This window comes from Micropterus dolomieu, linkage group LG23 (assembly GCF_021292245.1).
Source record: "Micropterus dolomieu isolate WLL.071019.BEF.003 ecotype Adirondacks linkage group LG23, ASM2129224v1, whole genome shotgun sequence".
Taxonomy (NCBI): domain Eukaryota; kingdom Metazoa; phylum Chordata; class Actinopteri; order Centrarchiformes; family Centrarchidae; genus Micropterus; species Micropterus dolomieu.
Window position 1 is genome coordinate 26,661,826 of NC_060172.1, and position 16,649 is coordinate 26,678,474.

Genomic DNA, 16,649 nt, shown 5'->3' on the forward strand with positions numbered 1-16,649 from the left:
GTCAGCCTCAAAACCTTAATGATTTGGAGAAGATCTGCAAAGAAGAGTGGGACAACATCCCTCCTGAGATGTGTGCAAACCTGGTGGCCAATGACAAAAAACGTCAGACCTCTGTGATTGCCAACAATGGTTTTGCCACCAAGTACTAACTCATGTTTTGCAGAGGGGTCAAATACTTATTTCGCTCATTAATATGCAAATTAATTTATAACATTTGACATGCGTTTTTCCGAATTTGTTTGTTGTTATTCTGTCTCTCACTGTTCAAATAAACCTACCATTAAAATTATAGACTGATCTCTTCTTTGTCAGTGGGCAAACGTACAAAATCAGCAGGGGATCAAATAGTTTTTTCTCTCACTGAATATACTTGGATGCCAGATCACACTTATGTTTTTGTTTTTTTCTGTCATGCATTGAGCGACCCCTTACCTTGGCCTCTGAGTCCAGATTGGCTGGATCGGCTGGAATTGACAGCTCCACTGACCTGGTTTCTACGGCAACCACCCCAGTAGGTATCCCACCCAGTCTGTGGAGAGAGGCCATCGAGCACATCTACAAAATGCCTTGACTACATTCATGGTGCAAACAAATTTGTTATCGACAGTGTGTCATCTGCATTTAGTGTTTTGTTGGGACACTTACCTGGCTCTGCCTACCACCACACTCTGAGCCCATGGCTGCATGATCTCCATGAAAGAGCCATGGTCAAAGAAGCCACTCTGCCAGGAACCTTTTGGAGCTGTATATACAGAGAGGGGTGAGAGTAGTGTGACAAGAGAGTGCAGAAAGGTAAAAAAAAAAAAACCCTAAACAAGTGGAGTTAATTACTGCTAATTGGAAATTCAACTGAATTAATTTTCATAAAATTTTCTCTTTCCATAGTTTTTTCAAAACCCCCGACTTTATTCCTCACACAGTCTGAGTTTGTGTATTTTTTTGCCTAAGAATCTGTAATCTTGGCAGCGACTATGATGGATGACTGTATAAAGGAGTCTCACTCAGCTCCTTTTCTGCCTGCACACTCTGAGAAACATGCCCAGCATCTGAGGTTACCATTCAGTTAAGCTTCGCCACTCATCACTACCAGAGACGTTGACTGGCTTCCCACACGGTCCCCCAATCTCTTTGCTGTCTCAAGCTGTAATTACACTGATGTGGAACTTGCTCAGTGCTGACCTGCACAGTAAAACACACTGGATCCATTTTGGTGCTATCTTGATCTTGTCTTTAGCAGCATGATGTTAGGTTTCCCTGTTTCTCTCTTAGTTTCTTAATAGTCTCTCTCCAGTAATGAATAATTTCAACCTTTCACACAGGGGACAGGAAATAATAAATCTTAATATTTTTGTTTAAATAACAGACACAGCAAATGGGGTGTGACTCTTTACAACTGCTGAAGTATTTTGGATGAAAGGGATGAGTGGAGGAAATGAGCAAACTGTCCAAATCAAGTAGTTACAACAGGATGCCATTTAATTTTAGCACAACTCAGTATTTGATATAGCCACTCCATTGTCCCATTTTCAGAGCAGAGAGTGGCTATTTCATTATCAATTAATCAGATGATTCGCTCCGAAAAGAATTTTAGGGGGCAATCACCAATATTTATTTATTGGCAGGCAACATGTGCAACATATTTCTCTCTCTCTCTCCTCAGACAACTTTAATCATAGCATTCTACACTTTGTTACTGGGAGGTGGGTGTATAGGATATTTCTTATTTCTCAATCTGCTCACCTTGCCTTTCCTTTCGGTTCTCTCCTCCACACACACACACACACACACACACCAGATTCTCTCTCCCTGCATGTGTCTGCTCTGTTGACTTTCTTTGTATGTTTCATAAAGTCGCCCCCAAAAAAAACAATTCATGTTTTGTTCTTTTTCACCCGCGATTCCAATTCCACAACAACCGGAGAGCCTGTGTGGAGGAGGCCTATTGAAATGATCAAGACAAATGTGGTGTGTTCCCTGTTACTTTACCTGATCCATGCTTGTAAATTTACAGTCAGTGTCCTCATCTTCTAATGTTATACCAGTTAAGATCTCTCTCTCTCTCTCTCTCTCTCTCTGTGTTTCCACCGATCAAACTATTTAGAAAAAAATATCAGCTGATAACGATATGTGGCCGATCAATCGCAGCATTCCTATCATTAACACTGAACATTTAGTCTGTAAAATCTCAAGAATGGTGAAAAATGGCAGTCACAGTTTCCCAGAGCCCAAGATGACATCTCATAATAGCATAATTGCAGACTACTCACTCTGGCTGGGACGTCCTGCTAACATCCAGCGGGGGTCATAAGGAGCCTTCGTAGGCAAAAACTCCACTAGCCGATCTATGGGATCCTTGGCATTGAGGATGGGCACTGGACTAGATTTACACTGAAGAAAGGAAATGTCTTTATTTTATGTATTTGACAAAAACACATCGCCCTAATCATTTGAATAAGTTAATCTATGACAGTGCTATAGGATGCAGCATCCTATTCAACAGCTAAACATTACCATGGGCATGTAGGACAGCCACTGCAGAAGCGTGAAGACTCCCTCAAAGTCATCACAAACAGTGCAGTGGGTCACACCATTGTTGTGCATGATTTGAATTCCACCAAGTTGGTTGTTTGATGTGTACACTTCTCTGCCCAGCACCTGTAGTAGGAAAAAGACAAAAGATGTGGATTTTACATCAGGGGGAAAAAGAATGACAAAAAGAGTACTTTTCTCTGTTGACTACACAGAGTTACATACAGTAGAAAACTGCTTGAAACCTGGAGCAGTTGTTTTCCCAATCTCATTTAGTGTGAATTTACTCTTTAAAAGCCTCCTCTGTCTGGCCCACACTGGAGGCAAGAGTTAATCCACTGTTCATGTTGTGCAACCTTGGCCAACAAGAGGTGTTGTCACCAGGCTTCTGGTCTGGGGAGCTGAGGATCAATGAGAAGTAACAGCAGGGACCCTGCATTACATGGCCACACTGCCTCTTCAATACAGGTGATCAGCAGCCAGAAATCTCTCTACCACAGCGGTCACAGGTGGGTGGCAGAATCACCATCATCCTGAGGGATTTTCTGACAGACGGTGTGAATTAACACATGCCCTTTCTCATCCAAAATACACAATTCTTCAACTGGCTTACATCCCTTTTGGTTGTCATGTGTATTCTGAATCCTCCATCTACCAGTGCCGATAGAAGCTGCTGTATAAAGGGTGAGATTGAAGCCACTGAACTACTTTTACCTTTAAAACTGTCCCTGTGCCAACAAGAAGCCATAAAATCTCACTCCCAGCCCACCCTATTTTCATAAGCGGCCTAGAACAGGTGGCAGGGCCTTGACATGGTCCCATAAAAATCAGAGAGGAGCTCAATCCCTACCCTCAGCCCTCACCTTTTCAGCCATCATTTACTTTCTTTATTACCATTAATGGTTATGTATCTGGCTACAAATCTAGGGCACTCTCCTAAAGCTGTCAGGAATGCCTACGGCCGCAAGAAACATTGCAGTCACCTTGACATACACAAAACCCCTGTGCCTCTGGCCATTGCCGGCTTCATTAACATTCCACAGCAGAGGGAAGAGGAGAGGATATAGGAGGAGGAACAGAGGGAGATGACTGGGAGGAAGAAAATGAGGGGCAAACTGGATGTAACAGCTCACTGGGGTATTTATGTTAGTAGTTACTATCCACTCCCCATGAAAATATGAGAGCTTTCCAGCAGCTAATGAAATGATGATCTCTGGGCGGCAGCCTCCTGCTCTCCATTAAGTTTCAGTTAATAGCCAGGAAACCACATGATAAATGAGCAGAGAAAAATATTTCCTATGTCGCTAGTGAAACCAGTACTATTTTAAAACAAACATAATTGATTGTAAACAAAAGGATATATTGCAGTTCATCACCTGCACATTGCTGACACTTGTCAATAAACAATACTATGAGTTTACTCCCACAAATAGAGCTAAACAGTGGGGCCATCTAAAAACAATTGAGCTCCCAGCAAATACTTTAGCCATCATTGTGCCATTTGCATTATTTGTCATGTTGCAATCTGTCATCTAATTTGAATCTTAATGCACTGACAAGGAGAGAGAATGGAAAGCAAGACAAGAGGAGGTAGTGAAGCATGAGGGCATACACACAGACAGACAGACAGACACAGACAGACAGACAGACACACACACACACACACACTAATCAACAGCATACAGAAAACAATCTGCCTCAGCAAAACTTCTCATTTTGATTAAAAACAAATGATATGGGTGTCCTGCACTGCAGCCTCCGGCATGTCACTCTATTTCTATGCAAATACAACTTCATGGTTCGCTTTCAATTATTCCACTTTGAGTGGCAGGAAGGCCTGTGGCTAGGATCGGAAAGGGAATCCTAGTCAAACAGAACGAGGCCTGATCTGCGAGTAGAAACAGCACCAAAATCTTACAACTCTTTTCAAATTTATTTTCTTTGATATATAAATTCGCATAATTCTATACTGTAATTTTATATTTCAGAATCTGCAGTATGTTTATTATAAAAAGGAAACCTGGACAGTTGCAAAAGGATTTACAGGCACACGCACACAGCTCTTTCCCAGATCATTTTGCTCTTCCTCCCACATTAGCAGAAAATTTTTCGGGGCCAACTAAATGAATATTTATAGTGAATTCCACATTAAAATGCAGATGCTTCAATTGTGTGAGTTTAGAGATAACTCATGTAGTGCTTATTCAGTGTTACAGAAGAAGCACAATGCACACAATCACACAACAGCATTTCTTTTTTTAGAACACTTACAAAAAAAAACATCTTTGTGTTCTACTGAAATGTGTATTTACACTGTAGATAAGTTTACCTTGTTGAGTGCTCCAGCACCAGTAAGGATAATGTGAGAGTTGTCCACTTGAATGGTTCTCTGTCCAAGCCTCACCAGATAGGCACCGATCCCTATCGCTCTGCATGTGACCTATAGAGCAAAGACAATCATGTTAGGGCTTCAAATACGTGGAGAGTAACCAGATGCAAGCTAATCAACTCTTTGCTCTTGAAAGATCACACAAGTGTACAGCTCAAGGCTAAGGAGGAAGCTACATGTTTCTTTGTTTTTTTTTTTTTAACACAAGCGTGCCCACTTCAGTCTTACCAGGTTCATGGTGATGATCTCGTCATAAGCCAGAGAGGATTCTCCAGCAATCATTCCAGACCCTTTCAGATTCTCCACACCCAGCCCTTCATCTTTTCCTATGATGTCTGTGATCTTGTACCTGCATGACAACACATACATTCACTCACAACCAGACGTGACCCCTCCAATAGCTTTCCATTCCATTGCCACCGCTGTTATAATCTTATGGGCTTTAAACCGTGGAGTCAGGCATACTTGACTGATACTTCAGCATCTTGCGGATTAATTTCCTCACATACAAAGTACTAATATGTAATAAAAAGATATACCTGGATTCTCCCTCATCCTCCACATGTTCGCAATGCACAGAGTTCAGGGCTGACACTTTCTTGTAATCCTGAGGCGTGAGGTAGAGATACTTGAAACCCTGCAGGGGTATGTAGTAGTGACTGTTTAGTTATGATAGACAATGACGCAGATGCAAACAAATAGGTTTAATATTTTGAAATGCAAGAAAAGGTAGGGAACTGAAATTTTAGAGATCAAATATCATAATAAAGAAATATACTAATACGTACAGAATGTGTGTAGGAAGTAATGACATTCATTATGTGGAAAATACATTTTGGGATTACCAGTAAAAGTAGGAATTTACGGACAAAATATTATTTTTAAGGATATTTGTGTTTTTGAAATGCTGAGTTGGTGCATTTCGAATAACAAAATGTAAAACAGTTACACAAAATGTTGTAAGGGCTGCCGGCTGACCTTATAGGGGTCAGCTGGATCTTGCCAGGCCACGTGGAACATGTGTCTGATTTCCTCTGCCAGCCCGATACGGGCGCCACTGTTGGCTGCGATGTAGATTCGAGGGATGCCGCTCTCTCGTGCCATCTCTGAGGCTCGCAGGAACAACACGTCCTCCTGGGGCCCAAAAGAGCCTATCTTGTGTGTGATGTCATTACTTATGACGATAATCTCACGTCCAGCTGGATATTCTGGTGTACGCAGGGTCATCCGCCATGCCACCATACCAATCTGGATACAGAACAGGCAAAGGATAGGCACATAACACAATAGATACTGAATATCTATAAACACTGCACGATAAATGCAATAGAAATACTTTATAGTAATGCTATTTTGTGTTTTTTATGATTCTAAAGGTAAATGTGTTTGCTCAAATGGTATAGATGGGAATGAAATCAAGTGTGAGATGTTCCATGTGTCAATGCTCCATAATTGATTCAGAGTGTAACATTTTGTCCTCAGCAAAAATTACTAAAATTATTTCTCTTTCATTGAAGCATTAAGCATTGCCATCAACAGCAAAGTATTTAACAAACACTCAAGAACACTGCCAAAGAAACACAGAGACACCTACAGCATAAAAGGGAAATTGCACATTTAGAAATTTTGAGGTGGATAAAGAAAAAAAGATTATGTCAAAGTGAATGGGTATTACCGTATTATCTTTCAATCAAAGGCTTTCAAAAACTTTCAAAAAAAAAAAACTGACCTCATTGCCCCCTGGCAGTCGGTTCATCTGCACCAGCTGGCCTTGGGCGTCAAGGACCAGCTCTGTGAAGGTGAGCAGCTCAGAAGGAAGAGGGCATTTGGGTAAGTGGGCATAGGCTTGGCTAGAGTGCCACAGCTTTTTCAGAGCCTGGAAAAAGAAATAGTCAGAATAAAGTATTTAATCAACATCATTTTGCAAATCAATATTACTTAGCATATGCTAAACACAATGCGAAATCAAGATGCGAGTTGTTAGTTTTTTTTTTTTTTTTTTAAAACTGTACCTGTCTGAACATTTCTGGAAAGTCATAGACATAGGTCGTGCCCAGAGACTGTGCCTGGAAGCGCTTAGACTGCAGTAGGTCTTTGGTCACATAGGGGGTGTTGATGAGCATGCCATGCAATGGACCCTGCTTGTCTCCATATGCTTGGAACATGATCTGAAAAAAAGAGGAACAGAGGGAGTCACTTCTCAGCAACATTGCCAAATCATGAATTTGAGAATGAGGATGATGATCATGATGATGATTCCACACCCATTGCTACAGCAATAACAAACAAAGTATACGGAAGACACATTAACACAGAAGCCAGTCAAATGTTAAAGAATAATGTACACAGGTAGTGGTAACAGTCTACAGAGGACACCAGGCTACAGCATCATACATTATCAGGGCCATCAGAGACGGGACCACTCACTTGTGAGCTATTGTAAGTGCTACAATGTTGTAAGTGCAGGTTTCATGCAGGAACTTGCAATCAATGTGTTTTTTAATTAGGCCCATAACGCCATAAAAAACAAACAATTTAACAGCATGTGTCTTTGTATTCCAATAATCATTTCACTCCACACTAACATCCGTGTTATCTCGCAACTAGAAACTAGACGTTGGCTTATTCCAAACTCAAATTCAGTAATTATATAGGCAGGAGGTTATTTTCTCAACCATGTTTAAAATCTTCCAATGGAACCCAAATTCAAAGCCTCTCACATTCACTATTATGGACCTAATAAAGCAACCACACAGCAAAAATGATAAAATGAAATCAACAAGGAAAATAACATGAAATGTGTACCAAGATAATTGGATTTTTTTTTTTCTTAAATTTCTACATGTGAATTTTACTAAAGCCCATTCCATGTATTTAATTATATAATTTCTATATGTGTGGATGTGATGATGGACAGATGTGTGGATGGCTGGATGAAGTGTAGCTCACCTGATCAGCTGCGAGGATATTATAATAATCTGTGAAGGATATTACTAAAAGGACTGTCCACCAACAACATGACACCATACTGGATCTCTACTCCAACTCAATACACCTTAAAGCCAGAATGTTTTAATGCTGGTGTATGAAAATGACATCTCCATCTTTAACTTTACCAGACAGGCTGGTAAATTGCACTCTGGGAGCTGAGGTTGCCAGCATGGAGCTGAAGCCCTTTGCCAGCGACTGGACAATAAGCAGATGAGATGGAAGATGTATGAGTGCCCCACCTGTCTGTCTTTGGGCCCCACCTGTCCCGTTCGGGAATCAGTGACCTCCTTGTACAGGCTGATGTCCAGGTAGTAGCCTGACTCATTGGTGAGGAAGAGGCGGATGGGGATTTGCTTTCCTGTTGGAGTCAGGCGGATGTTTATTTTCAGTTCAGCCTGCAGGACGCGCAGCTTCCACAGGCGGCTGCCGTAACGCATCACCATGGAGCGCACAGACTCCTCAATCTGAGGTTTGTAGAGAAAGAAAGCAAACTCATTAATAACAATGTGAGCTGTCTGACAGCATATCAAAGATGTGTGTGTGATGGTTTCTCAAACCTTTGATGGGTCCATGATGACTGTGGGGACAAAGTTGAGGAATATGTGGTTACAGTCAGTTCGTACAGTCGTGTTATTGAAAGCCACCTCCAGTTCATCCATGGCTTCCAGCAGCAGACGCTCTGCCTCATTGTGAAGGTATTCAAAAGATGCCTCCTAGTGGAGGAACAGAAGAAAAACTGTCAATGAGGCAGGTGTGATTCATTTATAAAAATAAAAAAAGACGGCAAGAATTTTGTTGGAGAATCAAGGTTCCTTGTTCGTCCATTGTCTCACCTTTGTGACCAGATCAGAGTGACGGATAATGGCTCGCACAAAGAAACGGTAGTCCGTCACCTCGGTGCCCACCTCCACACGGGCTGCACCCAGGTACAGGTGCATCTTGTGGTTGGCACACGGGATGGCAGTTAGGGCAAAATTGCGCATGCGGTTGAGCTCCAACTGGAAAGCTAGTGCAGGCTCCAAATGACGATAGATCCTGTCCTCCTCAAACTTTTAAGAATCGACAAGACACAATCACAAACAGAAACACAACAATACAAACAATTTAAATGGACATGTTCAAAGACTTTCCTGAGTAACTTTTTTCCTTTAAGTTAGGCTTCCCTGCCATCATCTCTTCCATTAACAGTAGTTCAAATTGGCAATTTCAGGAGCACTGACTTGATATAAGAGTAGAAAGATGCCTGTGAGCCACACAGTGTATTAAGTAAATGAAATCATTGGCAACCTCGATCCCAGGAAGCTGCTAATGGGTGTCATTTCTCTTAAATGGGAGACATAATTAAAGAGTTCATTACTTTAATGAGCTTTGGTGGTGTCATTGTAGTGAAACTTTCAGGGGTAACGGAAGAAGAGCATCACTGATTCTGACAGAGTGAAATTCAGCACTGCTAGGGGGGTGAAAAGTTGTTTCTTACCACCATAACATAGCTTTGAATGGTAAAGTTAAATTAATCATTCAGTTTTATTTTGAAATTTGTGGGTTCATTTTCATTGTTACAATAATCTGATGCTGTGTATTTTCAATAAAGATGGCCATTTCTACATGAGCAAACAGCAAGATGGCCAAGTGATGATTTGACACATGGTTTTTAATAGTTCCCATAAACGTTGCACCCGCATAGTTCCAGAGCAGCTTCTTTCCCCAGGCAGTGAGGCTTTTACATTCATTCCCCTCACTCCCCCCCCAAAATAAATTTTTTTGTTCCGTTGTGCTCTGTGTTGATTGTGTATATATATGTGTATATATATATATATATATATATATATATTTTACATTTTGATGTCAAAAGACCATTAAATGAACCCTTGAAAGTAGACACCCACCTTGTCTCTGGCACGGAATGTGAAAAATTTGGGGAATTCTCTCTGTATGGAAGATAGAGATAAGACGGGAAAAAAAAAGAAATCAACAATGGATCCTCAACAAAAGCATTGTAATGTTAAGCATACCAAATCAGTTAGACATACACCAACTATAAACCTAATCACAGCAGGTGACAATAAGCTATTTTGGGGCTATGCTGAAATTGCTACACCAGTGAGTATGGAGCATTATGCAGTGATGATCAGGCCATATGCTCCTTTACTGCTATAATTTGTCTATCAGGGAATCACTGTGTATTCACTAAGACTGCACGCTCACATACTAATGGCAATAGGCAATATATATATAGCACCTCTCACCAAGCTAATGAATAAAACATTTCCTTTTTTTCCCCAGAGACATTTGATCTTCTGAATAATGCCTGTAGCCCTGTCTGACATTATCAGATGAAGTGTCCTACTTGCCAAAACAATACCCGAGCGACTGGAGATGTTCAGCCTACACAACAACAAGAGAACTGCAATAGCACACACACACACACACACACACAGGACACCTCCACATGATTTGACACAGCGATTATACATCATTTTCACCCACCACTATATAGTCAACTGAGAAAAAAACATTTTAGGGTGAGCATGCAGACTGGTGCAGACTACTGAAAAAAGTCCATATAACAAGGGCCACGATTAGCTCTCATCAGACACTGTGGTGCCATCAAAAGAAAAATCAATGCCTATTGTCAAAATGACAACAGAGGCGAAAGAACAGAGAATAGAGCATTTCTCAAAACCTAATCCTGTTCTAAATCCCTGTCAGTATCACCATCATCTGAATGCTAGTGGGTGTTCTGTTGATAATGGGCCGACCATGGAAAAATAAATGCGGCCGTGTGTGCTATAGCAGAATAGGCAGAGCATATCACAAATCCGTCATGATTGGCATTTCAAGGTGATAAAACCTATGCAATGAGTTCATGGTTCTGGGGATATAATGGCAATGGTGGGTTAGGTTTTCTTTATTTACACTGGTGCAACAGAGTTGAATAAGCTTCCTCTTTAAATCGAGGAGTTGCAGGACCGCATGGCTTGTCACAGAAAGACCAAGCAGTCACTGCTGGATAAAATCCATGTGGGAATTATCAGTATACCATCTTTTGAGCTCATTAATCTACCTCCAGTGGACTGTCTACAGTGGTTTAAAACAGATACATTGGAACTGACTGTCTGGATATTTAATGTGCACCTCCTTGGTAGGACGTGTTTGAACTGTTTTTAACCACATGCACTGATACTTCAATAAATCACATGAAAGAGCCACCTGTTCTCATTTCCTTTGTCTTCCTCTACTTACATGAAACCTTTGGTCCACCTCACAGTTGACTTGCTTCCTGAAATCCTGTCATCATAAATGCAGCAAAAAGCAAGGCATGCAGAAAGAGATACAGAGACAAACAGGATCATAAGGCTGAATTTCAAATGCAAATGATTACAATTACCACAACAATGTCATCCCGTGTAAACAAACTCATCAAAAGTATTAGTATTTACAAAACAAAAGACGCAAGACAAATCATATATAAACGTTTGATACATGCTAATCAGAACTTCTGAATTGGTGTCATGCAGGGTGGCAGATTGTGGAGACAGGTAGTTCACTTCAATATTCATTAGGGGCCCTTACCTTCTGAGCCACAAGGAAAGTCAACCTACGGATGCCATGTTCAAACAGCAGAGATTTCTGTAATGGGAAAAAGGAAACAAATGTCAGGATGTTTTTTCTGAGCAATCTCAAACATTTAACTCTCTCTGCTGATATCGTCGGGAAACAAAAAAGGCCTTGTTGGTCCCACCTTTGACTGAGTGAACTCTCGGAAGTTGGCTGCCAGGCCATCGTCATCAATGTCGCTGTCAGTCTTGATGGCCACATTCAGGATATGGATAGGCTCATCCTGGACACTCTGGATGACAAGGCAAATGCATATTTCATACTAAGGTACACAGTCGTACAGATCAATGACCGGCCTGTGAATATCAGAAGTCTGTTCTTGTCACCTTATTGTCCTCTTCGCCATACAGGACAGGATTACCTCCCTCTGGGAAGGTTGGACTTGGGGGAGGAGAGTCAGAGAAGCAGCTCAACATGTCCGATATGTTCCTATAGAGGAGAAAAACACACATGCCATTAATCACACCTGCAATATTATCTTCAACTTACAGTGAAATACATCCAAGTTAACAAGTCTTTTATCATAAGTATTTTATCTTAAGTGCTGACCTGGTGAACTCCTGGAAGGACCGGAAAGCGACCATGGCTCCCATGCGCTGACAAGGTGGTGTAAAAGATGTGTCGAGCAGAACATCACTGACGCTGGCTACGTGCACCATGCCATAGTGATTTAGGTTGGATGAGAATGACATCCTAGAGTATCGACAGAGCGCAATTACAATGGGAATCTGCCATACCACTAGACTGACTGTGTGAAGCCGTCCCCTCATCGACCTTTAAGAACCTCACAACAGTTTTGATCCCTCAGTTATTCGGCAGTTTGAGATGTTGGGATTTAATATGTATGAAAACTCTTAGAAGCCTAATTGCAGTCGATTGTAGGGTACAATTTAGTGTAAAAACTGAATGAGGTTCCAATTATAAAAAGGAAGAGGCCAAGAATTACACCGTTGCATGTGAACACAGTGAAAGCAGCTATAGAGTATGTAAGGGATTTTTGACAGACCACATGTTAGTCAAATTTAAAATAAAGAAAATATTCTTTTTACAGGAACATGGACACAAAACCACCAGAAAACCCATTTAAATATACACTTTTTATTTTGTTGGGAGTTAGTCCTTTGATTATAAGAAGCTGTCCCAGAAGTTACACCCAATTAAAACACTAGAGAGGTTTTGTGTGCCAAACCTGTCCACAGAATCCGAATCTGAGGCATTTTTCTTCTCAGCAGAATCATCCTTAGATTTACTATCTTGTGCTTTAAGGTCCTGGGTTTTAGTTGCCTGTAATTTAGTGTCCGTGGCTTTTACAATGTCCAGGATTGGAGTAGACATTTTCCTGGACAGGACAGTCACAGGTTTCAGTTCAGGAGACTTGCACTAGTGTACAACAATTCCCCAACACGTAATTTTGAATTCACCTACGTCACATTACATCCTAAGTTATTCCAAATTATTGAAGCACACACACACACACACACACACACACACACACACACACACACACACACACACACACTCCCAAATATTGTGTGTGTAACACTCCTTCACAAAGACACACACAAAAAAATAAAAGTCTGACACAGAGGCTGAACGCCAAGGGCCATGCTGTTGTCAGTAAAATAAAGAAATTCTCAATCCAACTCCAGCTGCTAAAATCTGTTTCATTTGTGGAAATTTCAAAGCACTTAAGAGTTGCATCATTGCAACATCTGTTAACTTAATCACCAGATGAATTGACCATAACAATGATTACTGATTTCACCATGCAGCTAGCTGTTCTAGTCACTAGTGGTTTATGCAATAAAAAGAATGTTTTACAATACCTGTTTAGAGTGGGGATGTTCCCTCTGCAATCAAACAACATTGATTACCATGTGGTTAGTGGCAGGCATCAGGAGAGGAAGACAGTCAAGGTTTAGCAATGTGTGTATGCCCTTTAACATGATGAATTTATTTTGCATGAATCGATATCTAAATGAATGTGAAAATGGAACATATAGAAAATTGAAAATATTTTTCTAGCCATAAACACACATTTCACTTCATGACTGCTACCTTTATAACATGCATCAAGAGAGGCTAAGACCTCCTTGTCCTGAGGTGTACTCTGAGCGAAGGCAGAGGATAATTTCACCCTCACATGCTGTCTTTAGTTCGTAGTGATGAGTGAAACGCCAAGGTTAATTGAGACACAGAAAATCAAAAGCATGCAATAAAAATGTACATATGACGGCATTCAAATGATTTCTACAGCTAACAGCATAAACAAGCTGAACCCAACATAGCAAAGAAAAAAAATACTAGCACTGCAATGCAACAACAACCAAATACAGCGAAACACACATACATTCACACACAGACAAACACAATCACTCAGATAGGATGCAGAACATGAGGGATGCAGAAATGGCACAGTACTTTGTCTGTTACAAGCTTATTCAAATGATGAGTATGTACAACATACAAATCCAGAGTTTGTCCATGGTTTCTCTCTGATTCTCAAGTTTTAAATGTCATTAGAGCTTTTTGTTTTTCCAGGACTTACAAGGAAGGGCAACTGACATGAGATTCTTGAGGCTAGGAGCTTTGTTGCTCATGGCACTCACACACACTTTTGACAAACCAAGAAAAGTATTTTCAGCCTTACAAAATACCTTCTTTTGCACATGAAAAGCATTTACGCGAGAAACTTTGAAATAATGACAGAGCTGGGAAGGTGGGAGAGGAACCGTGGCACCACGGATGACAAGATTGTTAAGTAAACTCCAGCTCTTGACTGTTGCAGTGACTTCAAAATAAACTTCGGGGCTGGAACTAACGAGTGTTTCCGGGTCAATTAATCTGTCAGTAATTTGCTTGATTAATTGATTAGACGTTTGGGTTTATAAAATGTCAGAAAACATTGATCAACTTATCCCCAAGCCCAAGATGATGATCAAATGTCTTGTTTCTTCCACAGCCCAAAGATATTCAGTCATAGAGGAATAACGAAACCAGAAATTCTTCACGTTTAAAGAAGCTAGAATCAGATAATTTTGACTTTTTTTTTTTCTTAAAGAATGACTCAAACCGATTTATCGATCAAAATTACCACAATAACCATAGCACATCAATGCTTCAAACACCTGGACGACTGAATAACACTGGGGTCTCTGAGGCAAAAGGAGATACAAAAATAGGGGGAGCCACCAAAAGATATTTCTGAGGAGGAAGCCAGCAAGTAGGAACAACAGATAGTTGCAGGTGCTGCAACTAAGATACTAAATGAACATAAAGTTGTGACCAAATATATGCTGCCAACTTGCCAGCATCACAGCCACCAATAGAAAATTCAATGTCCATCCCTATTACAAATATTGATTCCTGTCCACAGTGCCGTTTAAGGGTGGGAGCAGGTGATGCACAGCATTGTGGGTATTACAATACCTGTTCGGGTGCGAGGTGGGAAGCATGAACTGGAACTCTACTATACATGTGTTGTCCCTCAGCTGTCGGTGCTGAACACTGTTGAGCTCATAGGCAATGTATGCTCTGCGAACATACACCTGTGGTTATTAGAGATAAAGCCACAGAAAACATTAGTTTGACACGTGAATCGCCTGGAAGTGAAGGCTAATTGATTTTTTATGGATTGAGGCCGCTATTGCTCTCACCTCAAGGGCAGCCATCCTGACTACCTGATTACTGTGGTAGAAGAAGTTGGGCAGAACGTCAAAGATGGAAGTTTCTGAAAGAATCAGTTTCTAGGAAAGAAAATGGATTAATTAGTCATGTTGCAAACTCTCTGCATTTTCAGAGCATTAGATAAAACCGCACTTGCTACTCCTTTATTGCCTACCTGCAGGTTCTCAATGCAGAATTGGTGTCCGTACATATCAATGGCAGAGAGGAAGATGGACTCCACCTGGTTGTGTCGTAGCTCATACGAGGGGAGGTGGGAAGCTATCAATACCTGGGCAAAGAGGATGACCGAAAGTCCTTTAATCTTAACTGATTTTACTTATTATTAAACGGAGTAGTTATAGCACACTTTTCTCATCACAGTTTGTGACAGTATTCAGTTTGGCTTCAAAATGTTTATAAGCATTACCGCTTTTTAATTAAAAATGTTCCATTCTATTTGACCCATGCAAATTAAAAATAATAGGCAATGACATCTGGTGGTGAAATTCTCACCATGTGAATAAAAACATTGGTCCAAAGTTGATGTTCAATAACTTCCTTATCTGTGCACTGAAGCAACACATTTTTATAGATTTGACCTTACTTGAACATATTCATAACTAACCGCAAAGCTTGAAGTCAGTAAATAGGGCTAATCTGCATGTTAATTGGTGGGGATGAGACACTTTAATCTTCTGCAGCTCCACTTTGTTATGAAAACTAATAACATCTTTACATGAAAATCACACATTAAGCAGCTTTAGCCACTTTAGAATAATTCACATTTTTCAGGTTTTGACTTTAAGCAGGAATAATTTCACATCATATATTTTATATATATATATATATATATACACACACACACACACACACACACACACACACTCTCCCATACCACCAACTTTATTTTGAAAGCATGGCTTGCTTATACTTGCTTTACCTGTACTACTGATAGAAGATGCGCCCAGACCTTTTACATTACATTAACATCGCTTCATAGTTAATAAATCAGCTTACAGGAGGAAGCATACTGTGCACGCCAGTTACTTCAGTGGATTTAAAACACACTCAATGTTGAATACTGAGTATTTTAAATGGAACATAAAACAAATTTGTAAATAAAAAAAAATATAAATATTGCAGTCCATCTGACCTGCCGGGCACGCAGCGCCACCTTGGCATTGGTTGTCTTGCTGAGCTGGGTGAGTTCAGTCAAGATGGCCATCAGTTCATCTGTCAATGTGGGATCACGGCCACAAAGCTGGTCCTATACACAGGAGATGATAACATTACATTATATGTCACTAGCTAGATATATAAAAACACTTTAGTTTAGAAAAAACATAATATCAACAGCATATGGATATTATATTGTGCTTTTTAGCATCAACACATCACACTGTAAATTGCAGTAATTACACATTCCTGGGCTGATAAAAATTACTTTCCTGAATGA

General features: G+C 40.5%; 1 protein-coding gene across 2 annotated transcripts in view; it reads right to left on the minus strand.

The window, feature by feature from the left end:
* The window catches only part of LOC123962890 (acetyl-CoA carboxylase-like), a 22,438-nt gene extending 5,984 nt beyond the window's left edge, over window positions 1-16,454 (minus strand). Inside the window, exons 1-25 of one of the 2 annotated variants that reach the window (XM_046039366.1) lie at window positions 16,347-16,454; window positions 15,369-15,482; window positions 15,184-15,273; window positions 14,957-15,075; window positions 13,354-13,377; window positions 12,717-12,866; window positions 12,077-12,220; window positions 11,854-11,956; window positions 11,652-11,759; window positions 11,483-11,539; window positions 11,153-11,197; window positions 9,796-9,837; window positions 8,743-8,958; window positions 8,467-8,622; window positions 8,170-8,373; window positions 6,931-7,086; window positions 6,648-6,794; window positions 5,897-6,166; window positions 5,458-5,555; window positions 5,147-5,267; window positions 4,859-4,969; window positions 2,512-2,655; window positions 2,268-2,388; window positions 646-742; window positions 433-529 (exon numbers count right to left, since the gene is read on the minus strand). In XM_046039366.1, coding sequence (XP_045895322.1) covers window positions 433-529; window positions 646-742; window positions 2,268-2,388; window positions 2,512-2,655; window positions 4,859-4,969; window positions 5,147-5,267; window positions 5,458-5,555; window positions 5,897-6,166; window positions 6,648-6,794; window positions 6,931-7,086; window positions 8,170-8,373; window positions 8,467-8,622; window positions 8,743-8,958; window positions 9,796-9,837; window positions 11,153-11,197; window positions 11,483-11,539; window positions 11,652-11,759; window positions 11,854-11,956; window positions 12,077-12,220; window positions 12,717-12,866; window positions 13,354-13,377; window positions 14,957-15,075; window positions 15,184-15,273; window positions 15,369-15,482; window positions 16,347-16,418 — 3,006 coding nt within the window. In that variant the 5' untranslated portion in view covers window positions 16,419-16,454. The remainder of the gene's footprint in view (window positions 1-432; window positions 530-645; window positions 743-2,267; window positions 2,389-2,511; window positions 2,656-4,858; window positions 4,970-5,146; window positions 5,268-5,457; window positions 5,556-5,896; window positions 6,167-6,647; window positions 6,795-6,930; window positions 7,087-8,169; window positions 8,374-8,466; window positions 8,623-8,742; window positions 8,959-9,795; window positions 9,838-11,152; window positions 11,198-11,482; window positions 11,540-11,651; window positions 11,760-11,853; window positions 11,957-12,076; window positions 12,221-12,716; window positions 12,867-13,353; window positions 13,378-14,956; window positions 15,076-15,183; window positions 15,274-15,368; window positions 15,483-16,346) is intronic. The other variant, XM_046039367.1, reaches the window with a different exon arrangement.
* Between the last annotated feature and the right edge of the window lie 195 nt (window positions 16,455-16,649).